The sequence below is a fragment of the Zootermopsis nevadensis genome, unplaced genomic scaffold, assembly GCF_977971745.1.
Source record: "Zootermopsis nevadensis isolate Lab colony 2312 unplaced genomic scaffold, Znev_1.0 Znev_ptg000050l, whole genome shotgun sequence".
Taxonomy (NCBI): domain Eukaryota; kingdom Metazoa; phylum Arthropoda; class Insecta; order Blattodea; family Termopsidae; genus Zootermopsis; species Zootermopsis nevadensis.
The window spans coordinates 4,883,361-4,902,000 of NW_028259182.1; the positions used below are offsets into that span (position 1 = coordinate 4,883,361).

At 38.8% G+C, this 18,640-nt stretch overlaps 1 protein-coding gene across 2 annotated transcripts; it reads left to right on the plus strand.

Annotated features, from left to right (window-relative positions):
- Nucleotides 1–390: 390 nt before the first annotated feature.
- Rtf1 (RNA polymerase-associated protein Rtf1) lies at nt 391–18,620 on the plus strand. Of its 2 annotated transcripts, none has more exons than XM_022081798.2 (14): nt 391–547; nt 2,574–2,829; nt 3,653–3,842; nt 4,437–4,645; nt 5,657–5,909; nt 6,080–6,178; nt 6,511–6,601; nt 7,824–7,906; nt 9,009–9,204; nt 10,731–10,825; nt 12,196–12,358; nt 13,076–13,216; nt 13,442–13,619; nt 13,767–18,620. In XM_022081798.2, exons 1-14 carry the CDS (start codon nt 476–478, stop codon nt 13,871–13,873), a joined length of 2,133 nt encoding a protein of 710 aa, XP_021937490.1. In that variant the 5' UTR covers nt 391–475; the 3' UTR covers nt 13,874–18,620. The 2 variants fall into 2 exon arrangements, with proteins under 2 accessions (XP_021937490.1, XP_021937491.1); XM_022081799.2 differs by having other exon boundaries at nt 13,076–13,207.
- Nucleotides 18,621–18,640: the final 20 nt, after the last annotated feature.

Genomic DNA, 18,640 nt, shown 5'->3' on the forward strand with positions numbered 1-18,640 from the left:
TTTGCTTTGTAGGAGTTCGTGATGTGTTGAGGTTAAGTCGGTTAATTTGAACGAATATTTTGAACAAAAAGTGCCCGTACAACGTATCGATACGCACCACCAAAAAAAGAAAACCGCTAGATATACACATATTTATTTTACAGCTAAACTTCCTATTTTGAGTTTGTCTGTCCCATACATATTCTGGAACTTCACTTTTACAATAACAAAATCGTTATATGTTTTCAGAACCTGCTAAACAATTAACACTAATTTTTAAAACTGGGGCAATTCACCTAGAAATTATATAGTTACTTTCTTGCTCGGTTGTTGGATTTTGTGTTGGCATCACTGAGGGTGTCAAATGTTAGTTCAATCAGTCTCCGCCGGATGCGACGTCGGTAGTAGTAGGTTTCGCACCGGATGTAAGTTCATATTTACCATTTTGAGAGAAGGAACTTTGTTTGTGTAGGGGTGGGAATTGTCTGGATTTAGGATGGTAAAACGAAAGAATTTGATTGATTCAGACAGTGGTGAGAGCGATGAAAGTGGTTCAGATCTAGATTCTGTAAGTTTATACCATTTTTCTTGTTAAGAATTTTGATTTTAAAACAGTGTAAACAGTTGGGTGTCAAGGCAGTACTAATGCTATTGTTCAAAATGGAATGGAATTATAACAGGTTCTCCATTTAAATTATCAGGTTCTGAAATTTAGTGTAAGCCTGAGCAGCAAATTTGAGACTGGCTGTATCAGAAACTTCAAAAGTTGTTCAGGTGTCATGAATACAGATGATCCAAAGCCAAGCCTTAATAAAAGAAATATAAGAAGGTTTTATTTTAGGCAAAAGCCATGGTAAAGGATTGTATGATCAGCTTTAGTCAAATCTTTTGAAAGGGCCCTTAGTAACCAAGTTGAGAAGGAGTTAGACAATGTTACTAAAAACAGCAATCATATCAGTGTTGAAGTTGTTGGCATACTAGGCCTGATATGAACAGATGGGTTAGGAGTGTAATTATGAGTCTTGAATGTGTTCTTTAGACTGCCAACAAGTCCCACATTCAACTTGTTAATGTATCATGCATGGATAAGTGTGATTACATTAGACATGAAGGTTGTACAACTTATTGGTGACAGGTTTAGGTGTGAGCCAGATATTGATAAACATTTCTGTGATTATTGGCTGAAGATGGAGATACCCTTTTAGGGTAATGTTTAAATGCAGAAGTAAATACTTGATAGATACCCAAATCATTATATATTATTAGTCAGTTCTAAACTTGGAATTCAGGTACAAATCTTTCTCTGTACCATCATAACATTAGAAATATTTTAAACAAAATTTATGATACACTAATCATTGTTACAGATGTTCCTTTATCCACATGCTTAGCTGAACATCATATTAATCAACCTGAAATCCTTAAAATTAGTCTTCAGGATTATACTTCTGTAGAAAAAAGTTAAATGCATGGAGGAGTCCTTGTTGGAAAAAGATATAATGAGTCACTGCGTGGATAAAGATACAGAATCCTTGTGCTATACAAATGGAATCTAAATTAGTATTTAATTTAATTTTAATATACAGAGCACCTGCAAGAGGTTTTGAGCAATTCTTAAATAGGTTAGACTGCATTATAAATTATCTTTATAATCCCAAAGCTGAATTTATGATCGCTAGTGATGTAAATTCGCATTTTCTTAACTGAAGTTAACATAATGAATGTTTGATTTTCCTACTAACATAATCTCACATCAACTGTAAACTAACCTAACATAATCCAGGACCCCAGTACCTATTGGACAGGAGCATGGATAGGCCTCAGCTGGTCTGGACACACCTGTTGGAGATCAAACCCCGATACTGATTGAGCTACGACATATGTAAATAAGAAGATGGCTGTTTTCTGGGTTGTAGCGCCGTGTAGTCTGGTTGAAGTTTAAGAACGTTTCGGAGGTCCTCGCAGCCTCCATCATCAAGGCGGAGTCCATAAATAAAAGATCTTGTGGTTATGATAGAATGTCAGCAAAATTACATGAAACTTGGTCAGACTGTGTTAGTGTTCCTTCAAGTTTTCTCTGTAATTAATCACTTACTGAAGGAACTTGCCCAAAGTGATTTAAATGTTTGATAATTTTTTGATAAGACACACTTTCATTAAATTTGCCACTAACAACAAAACAAACACCAATTTTAATGTAATTTATTATAGTACAGTTAAGGAAGCATTAACAACTAAATTCCTTGGCTTACAATTTGGTAATAACATGGAAAAAGTGCATTGAATGTGTTATTCCTAAAGTAAGTTCAGAATGGTTCTCCATGAGGACAGACACACACTACTGTTGAAAGTAGAACACTTTGGCCCGGTTAAGTAGCTGCCCCAATTATCTGAAGTTCCACGTAAAGAGTTAAAAAGATTTGCCCCAAATAAACGGCTGCCCCGATTAACCGATGGCCCAATTAACCGGAATCTACTGCACTTTAAAATTAGTTTACTTTGCTTATTTTCATTCCATCATGTTACAAGGAGTTATCTTTTGGGGATATTCGACTGACAGCAAAAAAGTGTTTATCGTTAATGTTTAATTTTAGGAGCTGCTGTCCCTTGCAAAGAAGAAGAAAACTAAGCAACAAGATGAATTTCCAACTGAAAACAGTAACAAGAAGCCTGAGAATACTTTCACTGACTCCGATACGTCTGATTCTGACGATGACTGGGATGCGCGGGGTAGCAGCAAAAAGAAGAAGAAACCGAAGCCGGCGAAAAGGACAGGAAAGCGAACCGTCACAAAATCATCTGGTAGTGACAGTGATAGCAACAAAGTAAAGAGTTCTGAGCCCGAAGAAGGTGAATGTCTGATGATTTCTGATTCTTTGCTTTTGTTTTGCTAAGTAAATTAAAGTCGTCCCGTTATATGTCATGTGAGCACTTTGTGGGGAGACGAGATGTGGCTCCGACTCATTCTCGACCTCGGCACCAGATGGGGGTGAGTGGTCGGCATTGCGCCCCGCCCGCGCTTTGCTCTCTGGAAAGGACCCTGGTACCCATTGGTTAGGAGGCTGGGTGATCCCCCAGAACCGGTCTGGATGCAGAGGCTAGACGAAAAGTCCTCTGCCTCTGTCAGGGATCGAACCCTGGCCGCCCAGTCCATAGTCAGCCACTATACTGACTGAGTTACGCTGGCAATTTCTTTAATTTTGTAATTTTGGTAGATATGATGTTTCATTCAAGAATGCTGTTCTATATAATAATGAGACTTCTTGAAATTAAAAAAAGTACTTTAATTGTTGGTGCAAATATGTTTTAAGTGCAGTATATTGATGTACACACAATGATATTGATCGTGATCTATGAAACTCCGCTATTCATTCCCTGACTTGTCATATTTAAATTTCCATAATGCCAAGACTATCTGAAAAAGGCTCTTCAGAGGCCTTTTACTTCTGCCAGTATGTATTTTCTTGGCGAGCCTGGCTTGAATCTAGGAATCGAGTCTCTTGGTCTAGTTACTCTACTGTGCATGTACTGTTGTACGTATTTTTGTACAAAAACCTGTTGATATGTCATTAAATACTATTCAGAGCAATGGGTTATATTTGATATCAGCTTGTATGGGAGAATCCGTCACGTATTTGTAGGAAGCCGATATCTATTTCTTATATTATCACAGGTGAGGTCTCAGACACAGATGGAAGCGACTCCGACAGCTCAGCTCTGAGTCAAGAGGAGTTTAACGATGGCTACGATGAGAATCTGATGGGCGATGAAGAAGACCAGGCTCGACTTGCGCAGATGACGGAAAAAGAACGAGAGCAAGAGATTTTCAAGAGGATTGAACAACGTGAAGTAATGAAAACTAGGTGCGAAGTTAAATAGTAATTCCTCTTCTGGAGCAAAGTTTGTTTCAGCCGCGAGTCTTTCAAGAGATTGACTTTGGTTCGTCGCTGGTAGTTTTCTGTTCCATGATAAATCGGTTGTGCCCTTCTGAATGCAAAGTTGTTCCTTGTAAGCTGCCCTTCTTCGGTTGCAATTTATATGGCTTTGAAAATGCATTTTGAAGTAACAGCTGTCCTGTAGCCCACGCGCACATGAAAATTTGTTGACTACCAATCCAGAAATTAATTTTTGTGTAATCCAGCTATGACTTCACCAGAATATTCTTTGAATATTAGAGATTGTTGCGCATCGATGCAATTTTATTGCCTGTCGTATGGTATAGATATATTATTTATTTTTTATATAATAGGGCACATACTTCAGTCTTAACAATTTAGTAATTTTATCATTTGTTTTGTTTTTATCCAAATGCCACCCATATTATAAACTGCGCGTTTCAATCATTGCGCGTTTTCCGAGGTGGCCGGAGGTTACGTCCCTTGAAATTACAGTAACCCGTTGCAGTTCTAGTCTTCCAAATAATGTGTGAAGTGTGCTTATTTTCTTTTGTTTCTCAGGTTTGAAATTGAAAAGAAATTGCGGTTGGCAAAAAAACAAGAAATGAGGAAAAAGCGAGACCAGGAGAAGAAAAGGGAGGAGAAAATGGATGCAAAAGAAAGGAGTAAAGAACGCAAGAAGACGGTGGAAGAGAATAGGGGTAAAGTGGATAAGAAAGCTGCAGCGATGAATTTGCTTAAAGCCCGGCGTGAAGAGAGACGAGAACGAGGTACGGACACATCGAAATGCCCGAGTTATACTTTCCTGGGACCAATGAAAAATGGTGATAATTGCAGGAAATGCTGAAGTTAACCTTGACCTTAACTCTTTAAGTGGAATGCTTAACAAATAATGTGGGTAAATTATTAAGCAGTGAAGACGGCTGTCTTCTGCGTTGCTAGTCTGGTAGAAGTTTACCCTTCTACGAGACCGCGCGGTGCAACGACCCAGACGACAGCCATCTTCAGACTCAAAGCTGTGAAGATCTCAAATCCTGGCTAGTCACGTACGTCCCAGAAACTGAAAAGTGCGCAGTATCATTTTGCAATTTCAAGTAATTTGTCAAATTCTATGAAACTTTTGCTCGGAACAAGCCGTTAATTTTAACGAAATGTGGTATCTTGCCCTGTAATTTTTTTCTGTCTGTGAATATCCACACTGATTTGCCTTTTCTTCAGTAACGCGATCACATTTTACCGTCTTATTCGGAGATGATGTCGGTAATCAGAGCTGTTGCACCGAGAGAACGAGTCCGCACATATTTTTCAAAAATCTATTTGTAAATTGAATTTCTTTCTTTCCCTTTTTGTTGCTGACTTGCGTAATCAAAGATGCAAATTCAAATAAATAATTTTTATTGTCACATCACGCTTGACCGGATTAAATAATGGTGATTATGGTTATGATTGTGATGATTATAATTGCTAACTTAAAAGTAGCTGCAGATCGGAAGCTAGAATGATGATTGAAACGTTGTGACTAACTCATCATAGTAGTAAATTCGGGTCAAGCGATGACAGTCTGTGCGAAACCCGGGACATTCAGATTAAATGGCGCCTGTTTTGTGGGAACTCCCAACCACTGAGGTGGGGGAAAATTAATGGACTGAAAGGAATTATATGAAGCCATACATTTGAGGCACAGAAGTACAGGGTCATACTGTGTTCGGTAAGAAGGCGGAACCTGCCAGATTAATCATATTTTTGTTTCCAAACTCTGTATCGCCGATGCTCTTTGGCAGAGGAGAAAGAGAAATTGCAGCGTATGGAACAAGAAAAGCGCCGTGAAGAAGAAAAAGAGGGTGTTGAGGGAGAGGAAGAAGACGGCGAGCAGCCAGAGGAAAAGTCGGGCAGTTCAAAAACTAAACTCAAAGCGTCCGATATATACTCGGACGACAGTGGGTCTGAAAGTGACAAATCAGACAAAGTTGAAAGTAGAAAAAGAAGTAGCAGTAGCAGTTCCAGGAGCAGCAGCGACTCGGAATCAGATAAGAAGTGAGTATCGTGTCGTAATGTTGCTGATCGGATGCCGATACATTGATTTTTCGTTTTCTTTACTTAACGTCAGATTGAAAACTTAAGTAAGCACTATTTTAATTCTTTAACATTTGTATGTGTGATGTTGCAGTGCTAACTTTACTCAATTACTGGTAAATCACTTTCAGGTCTGTAGCCAGTTCACGTACAAAATCTAAGAAAGTACAGTATGTTACGAAAAGAGAAGACTTGAACAAGATACGATTATCGAGACATAAAATGGAAAGGTATGTGTGTGTTGGAGGGGGGGGGTCCCCCACTAAATATGTGGTTTAAGAAGTTTATAAATTATTGTGACTTTTGAGATTTTGTCTGATTTGTGTATTGCTATCTGCAAATTATTTTTCAGTTAATGCTAAAGTGGCTTATGTCAGCATGAAATAAAAATTATTTTTAGTCGGTGTTCAAACTGCTTTGTAATTCCTGAATGGGTTTCAAATGATGTCATTTTTAAGACGGTGCAACATGGAAATTAGAAAAACTGGCGCACTGTGTGTTTTGAGCCGTGACGTACAAATCATGAAGTGCAAGAATTTAATGAATTCTGTGCGTGTTACAGGTTTGTTCATCTTCCGTTCTTTGACAGAGTCGTGAGGGGGTGCTTTGTACGAATAGGAATTGGCAATCACAATGGAAAGCCTGTTTATAGGGTGAGTAATTTCCCAACCAATCAAAAAGCTTCTTTATAAGCAAGTAGTCACTACAGTGGACAGCGTCGAGGTGAGTATCCATACCATCTTTGCCAAAATCTGGAGGGAGTGGAGCGCACTCTCTTTCTTTCAGTCTGTCTCTTTGTTCGCTTCAATGATTGTCAACCTCGCGGATATCATACGGCACTCTACTTCCCGTGTTAGTTTCCTTGACACCTCCACTCCTCATGGCGCTTTTGGTACAGCTCGTTATGGCTCGCTTTATGCAATTAGACAGTTTTATTTACGTGGGGCGCATTTTTTATACTGTACTGGAGAAATGTTAGTTTGAACAGTAGTGCCGAGCAGAGCATATGCCACGTGTATCACGCTAACACTCCCCCCTGGCCCGTGACACCCGTCTTTAAGATGCTAAGATAAATTTTCAAGAACAGCGTATTCTGGAATGTGAATCTGTTTCTCCCAGACTAGAAAGACTCGGGTAGGTTACACGTGCGGTTATGGAATATGCAGGTACAGTTGATGCAAAAAGTTGGAAGAAAATTTATGGCTAGTTCGGAATTGTTTGTTGTAATGAAGATGGAGAAAAATCTAATTTTATACATTTTATGGGTGTGTAAAATGAACAAATTAAAGGTGCCAGTTATTTTGCTCACTGGTTTGTAGTTTTCATTATAAAAAAGCTATACTTGTTCTGTTGTGGTCGTACTGTACATCATTTTGTTTCGGAAGAAGAAGTACACCTGTATTGCGGACTGCATTCTGAATAATGTCCTTCATTATTCTGGAGGAGCTGGGATAGCTCAGTCAGTATAGTGACTAGCAACGACTGGGGTTTGATTCCCGATGGGGCAGAGGATTTTTCCTCTAGCCTCTGGGGCCCACCCAGCTTCCAGCCCTTTCCCGGGGGTTAAGCGTGGCTGGGGCATGATGCTGACCACTCACCCCCATCTAGTGCCGAGGTCAAGAAAGAGAGGAGCTACACCTCCTCTCCCCCCAAGCGCCTGTATGGCACGTAGCGGGACGACTTTACTTTACTTTATTATTATTCTGGAAAATGTCGAGAACTGCTACAGCATCTTGAAAGAATTCAAGTATTATGCATAATTTTAGACATGCCTTATAAACCAAACATTGAAAGAAAACTTGTCGATTGAAGCCTTTGGAAACCTACGTTATTTGATTGTAGTCTGCAGTGTAATATGTAAACCATTTCTTTCAGGTGTGTGAAATCAGTGGTGTTTGTGAAACTGGAAAGATATACCAACTCGGAAGCACAAGAACAAACAAAGGCTTGAAACTTAGGTATGTACATTAATTTTAAAAAATTGGGTACAGATTGAGATGTTGTGTTCCTCTTTGATCTCCATATTAATTTGTTGTTACCACGTCCAGCTTGTGGGTATTTCAGATGCTAAAGTTCCCACTGCCATTTGGCTTAAAGGTAGTTTGAAAATTAATAATCCAATTTTTTTATGTATAAAATGTTCACCATCGAAACAAAAGTGCAGTATATTAAATTTTGATAGCGATACTACAGTTTTAAAATGTGATACACACATCATAAAGTTTGCTTCAGTTGGATATTGTATTTGAAAACCAGTGTTTAAAGATTTCCGTCTTCTGGGTTGTTGCGCTGTGTAGTCTGGTCGATGTTTACCAACGTTTCAGAGGTCATACTGCCTCCGTCATCAGAGTATGAAGATTTCTGTCTTCTGGGTTGTTGCGCTGTGTAGTCTGGTCTATGTTTACCAACGTTTCAGAGGTCATACTGCCTCCATCATCAGGGCGATGAGTATGAAGATTTCCGTCTTCTGGGTTGTTGCGCTGTGTAGTCTGGTCGGTGTTAACCAACGTTTCAGAGGTCATACTGCCTCCATCATCAGGGCGATTTACCATAGATAAATGAAATAGATGGAAAATAACGTTCTCTGCCATTTTATGAGTTTTCTTTGGCAACAGTAGCGTGCCACCATCTGGTCAGATCTGTCTAGCCCAGTTTTGTTTTTATTGTAATTCATTATATCTTCCTATTTGTTTTATGTTAAGTTTTTGCAAATATAAAAGATAAAATAAAACTGTATCAATTTTATTATAGAAACTCCTTTCTTATATACTTTGCCTAAAGAATCTGAGGCATTTTATAAAATGCCTGGGCATTCCATTGAATGTCTGAATTTCATAAGGCATTCTACGCACTGCCGGATTTCATAGTTTGCCGGGAACATATATATTTGATTCTTCATGTATCATATCGTATGTCTTGCTGGATCAAGAAGTGTTTTTATCATCGTTTGCCTTTCCTGTGTACGGGTTCTTGCGAGGGAGAGTTTACTGCATTCTGAAAGTATCAAGATTTGGGGAGTGGGCGACTGAACCTTTTCTCACGTTTAATTTTTGGTTCTAGACACGGTACTCAGGAGAGAGTATTCAGGTTAGAATTCATCAGTAACCAAGATTTCACAGACAGCGAATTCATGAAGTGGCGAGAGACATGTGCTGTGCAGGGCGTCCCGATGCCGACCCATGATGAACTGGACCAGAAACTCAAGGATATCAAAGAAGCCATGATCTATGAGTTTAAGGAGGAAGACATTGAAAAAGTAGGTATATTAGCAATATTTCTGTTTAATAACATGCATAAACAGAAGACTTTGGGCTTGTGAACAAATTGGAACGATTTGCCTCCGTCGTGAAAGAAGCTGAAACGGCTTACAAAAATGAAACGTATCTGCATTATTACAGCGGTGGATAAAATATGGAAAAAAAATCATATTTCTTGAGTTCTCAATTATTTTGCCCATTTCGTCTGAACTTTGGGCTTATGAAATCTTTGCATAGGTTTCTACGCTTAATACATAGGGTGTGGTGAGAAAAAAGGCCCCTTTATGGTTTAAGGCAAATGGGGAAACAAGTGAGAAACATTTTACATTTTTAATGTATTTGTAAGCAAATCATATAATTCATTGTATTCGCAAGGAGTGCAGTATTGATATGAGAATTCATAAAATTCATGAATATGCTTGTTCTGATGGTTAAATAAGTGGTATTCTTCACGTCTGTCCCCTAACTTGTAATTAGGTATCACAACATGTCACTGACGTTAGAAATATCAATGCTGTTCATATAATATGTAGTGCTTTTTGAAGTCTTCATGAGGGACATACAAAAATAATCATTTTCAATGATAATAGTATTATTACAAGCAAAACTGCACACCCACTACTGCCCCCATACTGGGAGTTGGCAAAGCAGTTGTGGTGCGGAAATGGTGGTCTCGTACATTCTGCTGTTGCATATGTGTAACTAGCTTTCGCGTTAATTGTACAGCACAGGTGCTCATTTTGTCATTCTGATGCTTACTGACAGTTGTTTTGGCATGTGTAATGGTGATGGGCAGATGAATACAACTGTGAACAGTAGCGTTGACAATATTCCAGCTGTAGTTCACGGAACATCCATAGATATGGCACTAATACTTCGGTCATTACTGTCTTTCTGTTTTGCTCTTTGATGAGTCGCTGATTTTACAGAGATGCGCTTCTTCAAGCTTCGTATCTAGCGTGAGCGTATTGCGTTGCCATAATAAACGTTGAACACTGCATAACTTGACACTAAGCAAAATCTCGGAAAAATTTTCAACTCTGCTTCAGTTGCAAAATGACGCACTACCAAGAGTTTAAAACTTCTTTGCTGCAACATGAATTGGAAGGAACAGTATCCTAGCGTGTCATATTAAATTTGCATGTGTACATACCACACCACATGTGTGTCTAAAACATTAATAATCCTTTAAACTATTACTTGCAAACTAATATTTCTGTGAAGATGGCTGTCTTGAGAGTTCTCGCACCATGTAGTTAGGTAGAAGTTTACCGACGTTTCAGAGTTACCTGCTACCTTCATCATTGGGGCAGCATGTGCCTCTGAAATGTCGGTAAACTTCTACCGGACTACGCGGCACTTCAACCCAGAAGACAGTCGTGTTCGTTCTCGCCGTCGCGAGAATCTCAAATCCTACGATATTTCTTTAGTTATCTTTAATAACTTCTATTTTCTATTGTTCAGGTCCCCATCTTTCACGCTAGGTTGGCTAATGTGGTGCATACAGTAGCTTATTTTTGTACAGATCGTGCGGGAAAAGGAAAGGTTCAAAACAAACCCCTACAACTATGCAATGAAGAAAACGCAGTTAATGAAGGAAAGGGACATGGCGCAATCAAGGTGAGTCTGATGATAAATTTGTTGCACATCTCAAATAATATTAATAACAATACTTGTAATTAAAGATTAATTGAACCACACTTTGTACAGACAAGAGAAGAAACAGTATTAGCCTAAGATGGCTGTCTTCTGACTCACTGCCGTGAAAACCTCAAATCCTACTTAATATTAGCCTACTTACCACATTTAATAGGATAGACGACCTTCGTTTCCTAATTTTACAATATGGAAACACGAACATGCTTGGAAAAGCCTGCTCTTGTACTAACTGGGATCGCCTGTTTTTGCGTGTATAGGAAATGTGCGTAAGTAATGTCGTATCGACTGTATTAATTAATCTGCAAGAAAAAAAATTAATGTTTAGCATTACAAAGGTAATTATTGAACTACAATGAAATATTTCAAACAGCTGCTTACAGAAATATCTTTCTATTGGTAATATTGACACAAACTGCCATTGTGAAATGGATTATTTTTATGTAAGAGATTATGAGAAAATTCTATTTATTGACTTTGTTTCTTTCGCAAATTGGGGAAAGACCACCATTACTCAATTTCAGTGGCAGACCGCCTCGTTCTGGTGCACGTCGAGCATCGGAGTCATTCAATGTAAATTCTTCAGACTGGAATTAAAAACTTTAGTCTTATATACGCCATCGTCACGTTACGCATTTGTTTTCCCATGGCATTGACATGCTTGAAACTCCAGCTTTATTTAGACTTCAAGATGATGTCCAGAAAACCCTTTACTTATCAGATTAATCCACAAATTATATCAGTAATAAAATCTCTCGGAAAGTTAGCATATGAGGACAGAGAATGAGATAATATTAAATACCATCTTTCAGAAATAGATTTGTAGTACTTTGATTATGCATTGCTTGTTCTTGATTCTTTATTTTAAATAATTAGGGATGCGGATGTGTGCCTGGGAGTCCCAGAACAGTTTTGGTGTCATCTTTCCTGCTAAGAGCTGAATTTTTAATGTTATTTGTTGTCATTAGAGATTTAGTTTGCCACAGAAGGAAAGGCACGCATTTATATTTTTGCATGATGATGCTCTTTGGATGAATGTTCTGTATACTGTAGTATTTATTTTCGTCTTTTTAAACCTTTCATGTATCAGTTTGGACTTCCCTTCAATTATAACTCTAGCCATCTCATATTATATACCATAGGTTCAGCATTAATATGTTCCAGTGGGTTTTCTCATAAAATTTTGTAGGCATTGCTTTCTTCTACCACCAGACGGACGTGGCCGGCCCGTTGAACATTGATTTAACCACGTGGGCTGTACTCAGAGAAGTATACGTATAAATTGTGTGTGTGATTTCCTGCGTTGCTCATTTAGAAGGGATTTTATGTGTTAGGGGGGATGACGTAGAAGCAAGCACAATTCAGCAGAAACTTCAGGCGCTTGAAGAAAGAGCTGAAGAGTTGGACAAACTGCGCACCTCTACTATCTCCAGCATCAGCTACATTAACGATCGGAACCGCAAGAAAAACGTGGAAGAAGCTGAGAAAGCCATCATGGTACGTTTTGTACAATTTAGAATTTTTCCAGATTTCTCTGGACCGGCATGAGAAACCCCTTGATGGAAAATACGGAGATAGAGATTTAGTCGGTATGCCGGTATCCCTGCGTTTACCATTCTCTTGAAGTATGAATTTCAAGCATTTGTTTTAAGTTTGAGGTTAAGGTCAAATAGACATGCTGATTTTTCCTCTTTTTTCTGTATTCACAAGATTATGGCAGGAAATAATTTATATTACCTGAAACTGATCTCATTAAACTGAATTTTAATGTTTTGGTAACTGGTACTTTATTTATTGATGAAATTTAACACTTTTCCATGATAATTTGGTTATCTCTTTATAAAAAAAACTCCAGTCTTTTATTGTAAATAAATGCTACATCATGTACCAACAGGGCTTTATGAAAGCATAACAGCCGTGGAATCCACTCGTGCTGCTATCGAAAAGGTACCATGTTCTGTTTCCTGGGGGGGTACAGTGATTAGAAGAGCATGAAGTCGCTGCCAACATCTGCGTAGTGCTAGTATCGAGACTGTACTTAGCGTTAACTCCACACTCCTCTTAAGGCAAACGTAGCTGTTGAACTGAGGCAAATGCACTTGCGCAAAGTATTTTCCTCTTCATAGACGTCTTGAAATGGCAACTTCTCGTCACACTTTTTTATGCGTAATCTTTTCTTATGCGTCTCTTTGAAACCAATAATGATTTTTGCAGGAAGAGGTGAGGAGAAACAAAGGTAAGAAAGCAGATGACCCATTCACGCGACGTAGCACCAAACCTCGGATGGTGTTCAAAGTACACGACCAAGAAAATATGGAAGATGGACAATTGATACTTGCTGCAGAGGTAATCAGGGTAAATTTCGTTGAGACTGTAACGTAGCGAGTACATTTTATACTTTTTATGTTTATGTTCTCTGTTATTGAAATTAATTAATCTAGATATTTATGTGCACGTGTTTATAAAACCTGTCATAAAATGGTATACGTCATTTTATCTTTTTTTGATTTGTCCGTGCGTATGTGATTTTTTCCTTTGTATTCTCTTGGGTAAAATATCGATGTCCTTTTTTTTACGTAGGAGGAAGATGAAAGGAGCAGGCTAGCAATTGAAGCTGCGATGACGATAACACCGAGCAGGCAGCAAGAAAGGGAACCCGAGAAGAGAAAAGAGGTAGCAAGAGGAGGAAGCAAAACAGATGATCTCTTTTCTGCTCATGATTTTGACATCAAGATAGATTTAGAAGTCCCATTACCTAGTATGTATTTAACACTCTAGTGCACGTTTAATTACATCCTGTAACTTTACATTACTAACCGAACCATGCATTGCATTTTGACATGTTACTCTGATCTGTGTGTTTAGTCCGTACGTAGCTCGCATTTGTTCTGCGTCCTCGTTACAGATAACCCAGTTAGCGTGACGCCAAAACCAATGAACATGGTTAAGGACACGGGACCTAGGCGATCCTTGAACCTCGAGGACTACAAAAAGAAAAGAGGACTCATCTGAAATTTGTTCATTGTGCATGTGTTTTTGTTGTGGACGTGCTACGTCGCCACCGTCATGATCATCAAGAAATAGACCTCTTCATTGCCATAGCATTAAAATTTCAGGTATACTATATATTTCACAGTTAGCGGCTACAAGTTGCACATCTGTGGACCGGTCAATGACGTATTTACTACGAACTGCGGGGATGCGTCAGTTCGGTTCTGAATTTCGAGACACTTCTGGTTGCTGATAACAAGACGGGCGGGAATGAAAACTGCAATAAAAATTTGTAATTGAGATTAAATTTTAATAATTTAAGTATCAGCTACGCAATATTGTCTTTTACAGACTTAACGTGGCAATTTTGATGAACATGTAAGTGACATCTGTCTCTCTTATTGAAAAGTAAGTAATACAAACTAAATATGTTTTTATGTGACTTTTATGATGCTGTGTAACATTATGTTCATATGTCCTTGAAATGTTCTTTTGGGGCTGTTGATATTTTGAATCTCATTTAATTAATTTAAAGTCACGTTCGTTGTTCTTAACGCCGATAGATTTTACGGTCATATTTTTTAAATTGTCGGCATTTTTGTTTTTTCAGTTAGGTGTCGAAAGTTATAAGTATTTGCTGTATACTGCCAGCCTTATATACATTTTAAATACTGAACACGTGAAACTTGAATTCGCTGTTTTGCTAAAGAGATAAGATTATGCTGAAAGTTTGCTCGTACGGTTGGCAGTGACAATTGTCAGTTCGCGGTCTTTGCGTAGTAGAATTATCTCCGAGCAAACGTTTGATTGCTTGAATAGAAGTTTGGTTCAGTTTAATTATTCACCTCTTTTGATTCACGGCTTTGGTCGTAAATATTATCAGTTTCAAAGAAGTCTTCCACTCTGAAGTGTGAAAAATTTTCAATTTGCACTTTGTTGAAAGGTTAGGGGTGTTTATTAGGCCGTGAGGCATTTTCGTGTCTGTGAGTGTCGAACGAGGATTAGACGTCTTTTTCCTTTTCATTTCTTATAGGGCCGGAAAAGTATTAAATTTAAAATCAATAGTTACAGGGATTTTAACGTATGCATAAAGTAAACAGTGAGTATTGTTAGATTGTTTACTGTCGTTTTACCAACTTTGGAGGCTCGTTAACATCCAAAGTTCAATTAGACTCTAATAAGTATAGCAGTGTGATAACATTAAGCATGTTAGGTTGGGGTTCTGTTCTCTCTTTTATTCTTTTTTAAGGGAAGAATTTGGTGAATTTGAAGTAAAAGTAAACATTGATTATGTATATGTTTTACATATTAGATATGACGGAATGCCACCAACAGATCAAACTGAAACCCCAGAAAATAATGTTATTATCGTGCCCGTTGACTGGGCCCTCACCACTCTCATATTTTTTCTGCGAGCCTAAACTTTTTAAAAATATTCTTAAGTCCTTAAGTTTTTGATTGGTCTTATCAGTAAGTTGGAATGTGAATGGATGTCATCAGTGATGGCTCGAGATAACCTTTGACATAAACTGAAAGGTTTATTTGTCGCTGATGACATGATGAGAACAGAAAAGTGCTGATATAAATTTAATTAAGTCTCACTCACAATCTGAGCTGGCGGTAAAACGGCGCAGGTTGTTTTGTCTGGAAACTTTACTGTCCGGTAATTTTGAGATCTTACGAGTTTGCTAGTCTAGCAGGGTGTGACCGACGTCACGTCTCTGTCTAATTTCAAGCTCAGTGGTATCGTCGCCTGCGTGCGTATGAAAACACGTGAATGGCTGGATGAACTTTCATAAAATTTGATAGGACATTGTGTTAACGGAGGCTTAATTTCCTGCAGTTGGTAATACCAACGTGATGGATGTTGATAGATGTAAGGTGGGGGGATTATCCTCCACAGTGTAACTATTACTCCTGTTCATCTGTGACAGATCACTTGTAAACACAGAGTAACTTGAGATTGGCCGGACAGGTTTTTGGTGAACACGATGCTGCTGGATGCCGTACCAAAATCGTACTCCGTAACTTCCTACAATCAGTAATATCAACATGACAGGAACTCAGACTTGTAACTTGGGAGGATGATCCTCTGTGAGGATGTCATATGACTCGGTTATCAGAGCTATGTTGGTTGTCATGGTTACAGTATTAACCAAGGAAAGCAGATGATGCAACAATTAATAAATTAAAAACAATTAAGAAATTTACATTAATTTTGTTTTCTTTGCCGTGTTTACGCAGCTATAAGCAGGGCTCTTCCACTATTTCATGTGTCAAAAGTCAAATCCTTGTGATTGCATCATAATTTCCGTGTTGCGATACATTTGCTAACTTGTTTCTGTTCCTTAGTCTGCATTTTCCATTATCAAATTTGAGATTTAGATGGCAGTGAGGATGATGATACTATTCTTCCTGTTCTTCGGTGCCATGTAGTTTCAGCCGAGGGTTAAGAAAAGAGATGGCTGAAAAATAATAAGTGTAACGTATATTTGTAGATCTTACAAATATACTTTTATTTTTATTTGTTTCACACAAACAGTTGTAACATGCGGGACGGAAAGCACTGCCGTGGTGCGTGCCCGTATAGGGGCATACGTGGTCCATGATCCTCGGGATGCTGCACTGTGTCTGTAAACTATGAGTGGACGTTCCCGTGCTTCTGTCTCTCTTTCAAGCCGCCCACTGTCCTGTCTCCTACTCGCTGTAATTTACCTTTAGAGTCCTGTCGCGTGTAACGTGATTGACCGACTGGAATGGAATACATCGTACTGACATTTCGACCAGCGAGGAAAAAACTTTTGTGATGAGAAAACAAATGAGCATGCATTGTGAAACTGTCATGTAGGCAATGTGATTATGATATGGCAACTCAGCTTACCCTTACAGCGCTGTCATCCTTACTGGAGAATGGTGGAGATAAGATTACCTGAACTGCGAAGACCGGAAACCTTTCTGAACGTCTTACGTCTGTTGGTTGTACAGCATTCGACTTTTCGAAACGAGCAGGTGACGACAGATGAAAGAGTTTGTGGTGTGAAGACAGTGTCCCGCTTCTTTTGCTCTTATTCTAGCTGACACGAACACATGAAACTAATCTTAATACCCTGCCAGATTCAAAACCTTATTGGTAGATGATGGAACTGACACCTCCATGGAAAGCTCGTTAAGTAGCATTCCAAAAAGATTATTATCTGAGTAAGTATAACAGCGGTAATGGAAAAGTTATTTAAATTAAACAAAAATCACAGCAGGTTCCGAGAATTGTTGCAGCTAGGAGCCCAGATGCGTATGCACAAATAATTGGTCTCTCGAACCTTTCTATTATGTGGGTCGTCAGTTTGATGAATTTGCATTGCAGTGCCTGTCTTGTGCAGCAGCTCAAAATTCTTTTGTTCACATATATTTTTATATTTATTTAAAATTTTGTTATAAGCCGGGATAGCTCAGTAAGTATGGTGATTGTGGTAGGACTGGATGACTCAGGTTTGATCTCTAGCAGGGCAGTATTTTTCTCTCTATAATAGTGCCCAGATCAGCTGTAGCGGACACCCAGCCTCATATCCGACGACTACTGGAGTTCTTTCGTTGTGGGTAATTGAGATGGGTCTGAAGCTGACCACTCGTCTCGATTGGTGCCGAGCTTAAGACTGTGTGGAGCTATATTTAACCTCCCCCATATGTCTGCATGACATGGGGCTTAGTTAAGCATCAGTGGCGTTACCTTTACATTAAAAATGCTGTTAGCCAGAACTTGATGAGGACAGGATATTCAATTTAAATAATAAATGTTTCCTGGTATCTGAGCCGAAATTATTACAGAATTTTTCAGATTCATTGCCAGATCTACTTGAATGAGGTGGAAGATGAGTCTTACGTTCACAGACAGTGGTCGGAATGAAAGTTAGTTGTATTAATTTTGAATGCCATTGAGTCCACAATTATAGAAATTGCTGGTAATCGGTGGTCATTGATACGGACTCGCTGCCTTCCAGACTCGAGATCCCCGGATCAAGATTGGAAATCCTGTAACGTTTGACCCTGTACGCCACATTTGGCAGTTTGGTAAGTACCACCAGTTCCCAATATTCTGACCTTCCTCTTCTGTCCATATTTATTCCCAGATTTCATTTTATCAGTGCTGATAAGTATGAATGACTTATGTTAATCTTTATCTTACTTTAGATGCATAGCTGAGCGCCTGCCGAACAATGTACCTTTATATCTTGAATCTGTTTGGCCGTTTTAACCTTGCCTAATGATTTTCACTCCAAACCTGATAAGAGCATTTACGAAAGAAATACTTTTATGACAGATGAGATATCTAATAGCCGTGAATTCAGACTTGCAACAATTTACAACAGATAACAAATAGACACTCATTTTTAAATGTGCGTACTTGAAAGTGTTTGATGTACTCCTCATCCTTGACCTTGGCACTAGATGGGGGGTGAGTGGTTAGCATCGCTCCCTGGCCGCTCCCCAGTACCCATTGGATAGGAGGTTGGGTGAGCCCCAGAACCGATCTCAACGCAGGCTAGAGGAAAAATCCTCGGTACCCCATCAGGGACTGAACTCCAGTCGTCCAGCTCGTAGCCAGTCACTATAATGACTGAGCTACCCCGGCAAGTGAACAACATTCTCATATGTTAATGTTACATTAGAGTTATGTTCTCACATGCATAAATGTATCAGTGTATTATCAGAAGTGTTTCGAAGCAAGTGCTCCTGTATAAGATCATTGCTGCAATAAAACCATTTGGTTATATTCTACCTGTTTATCATCTG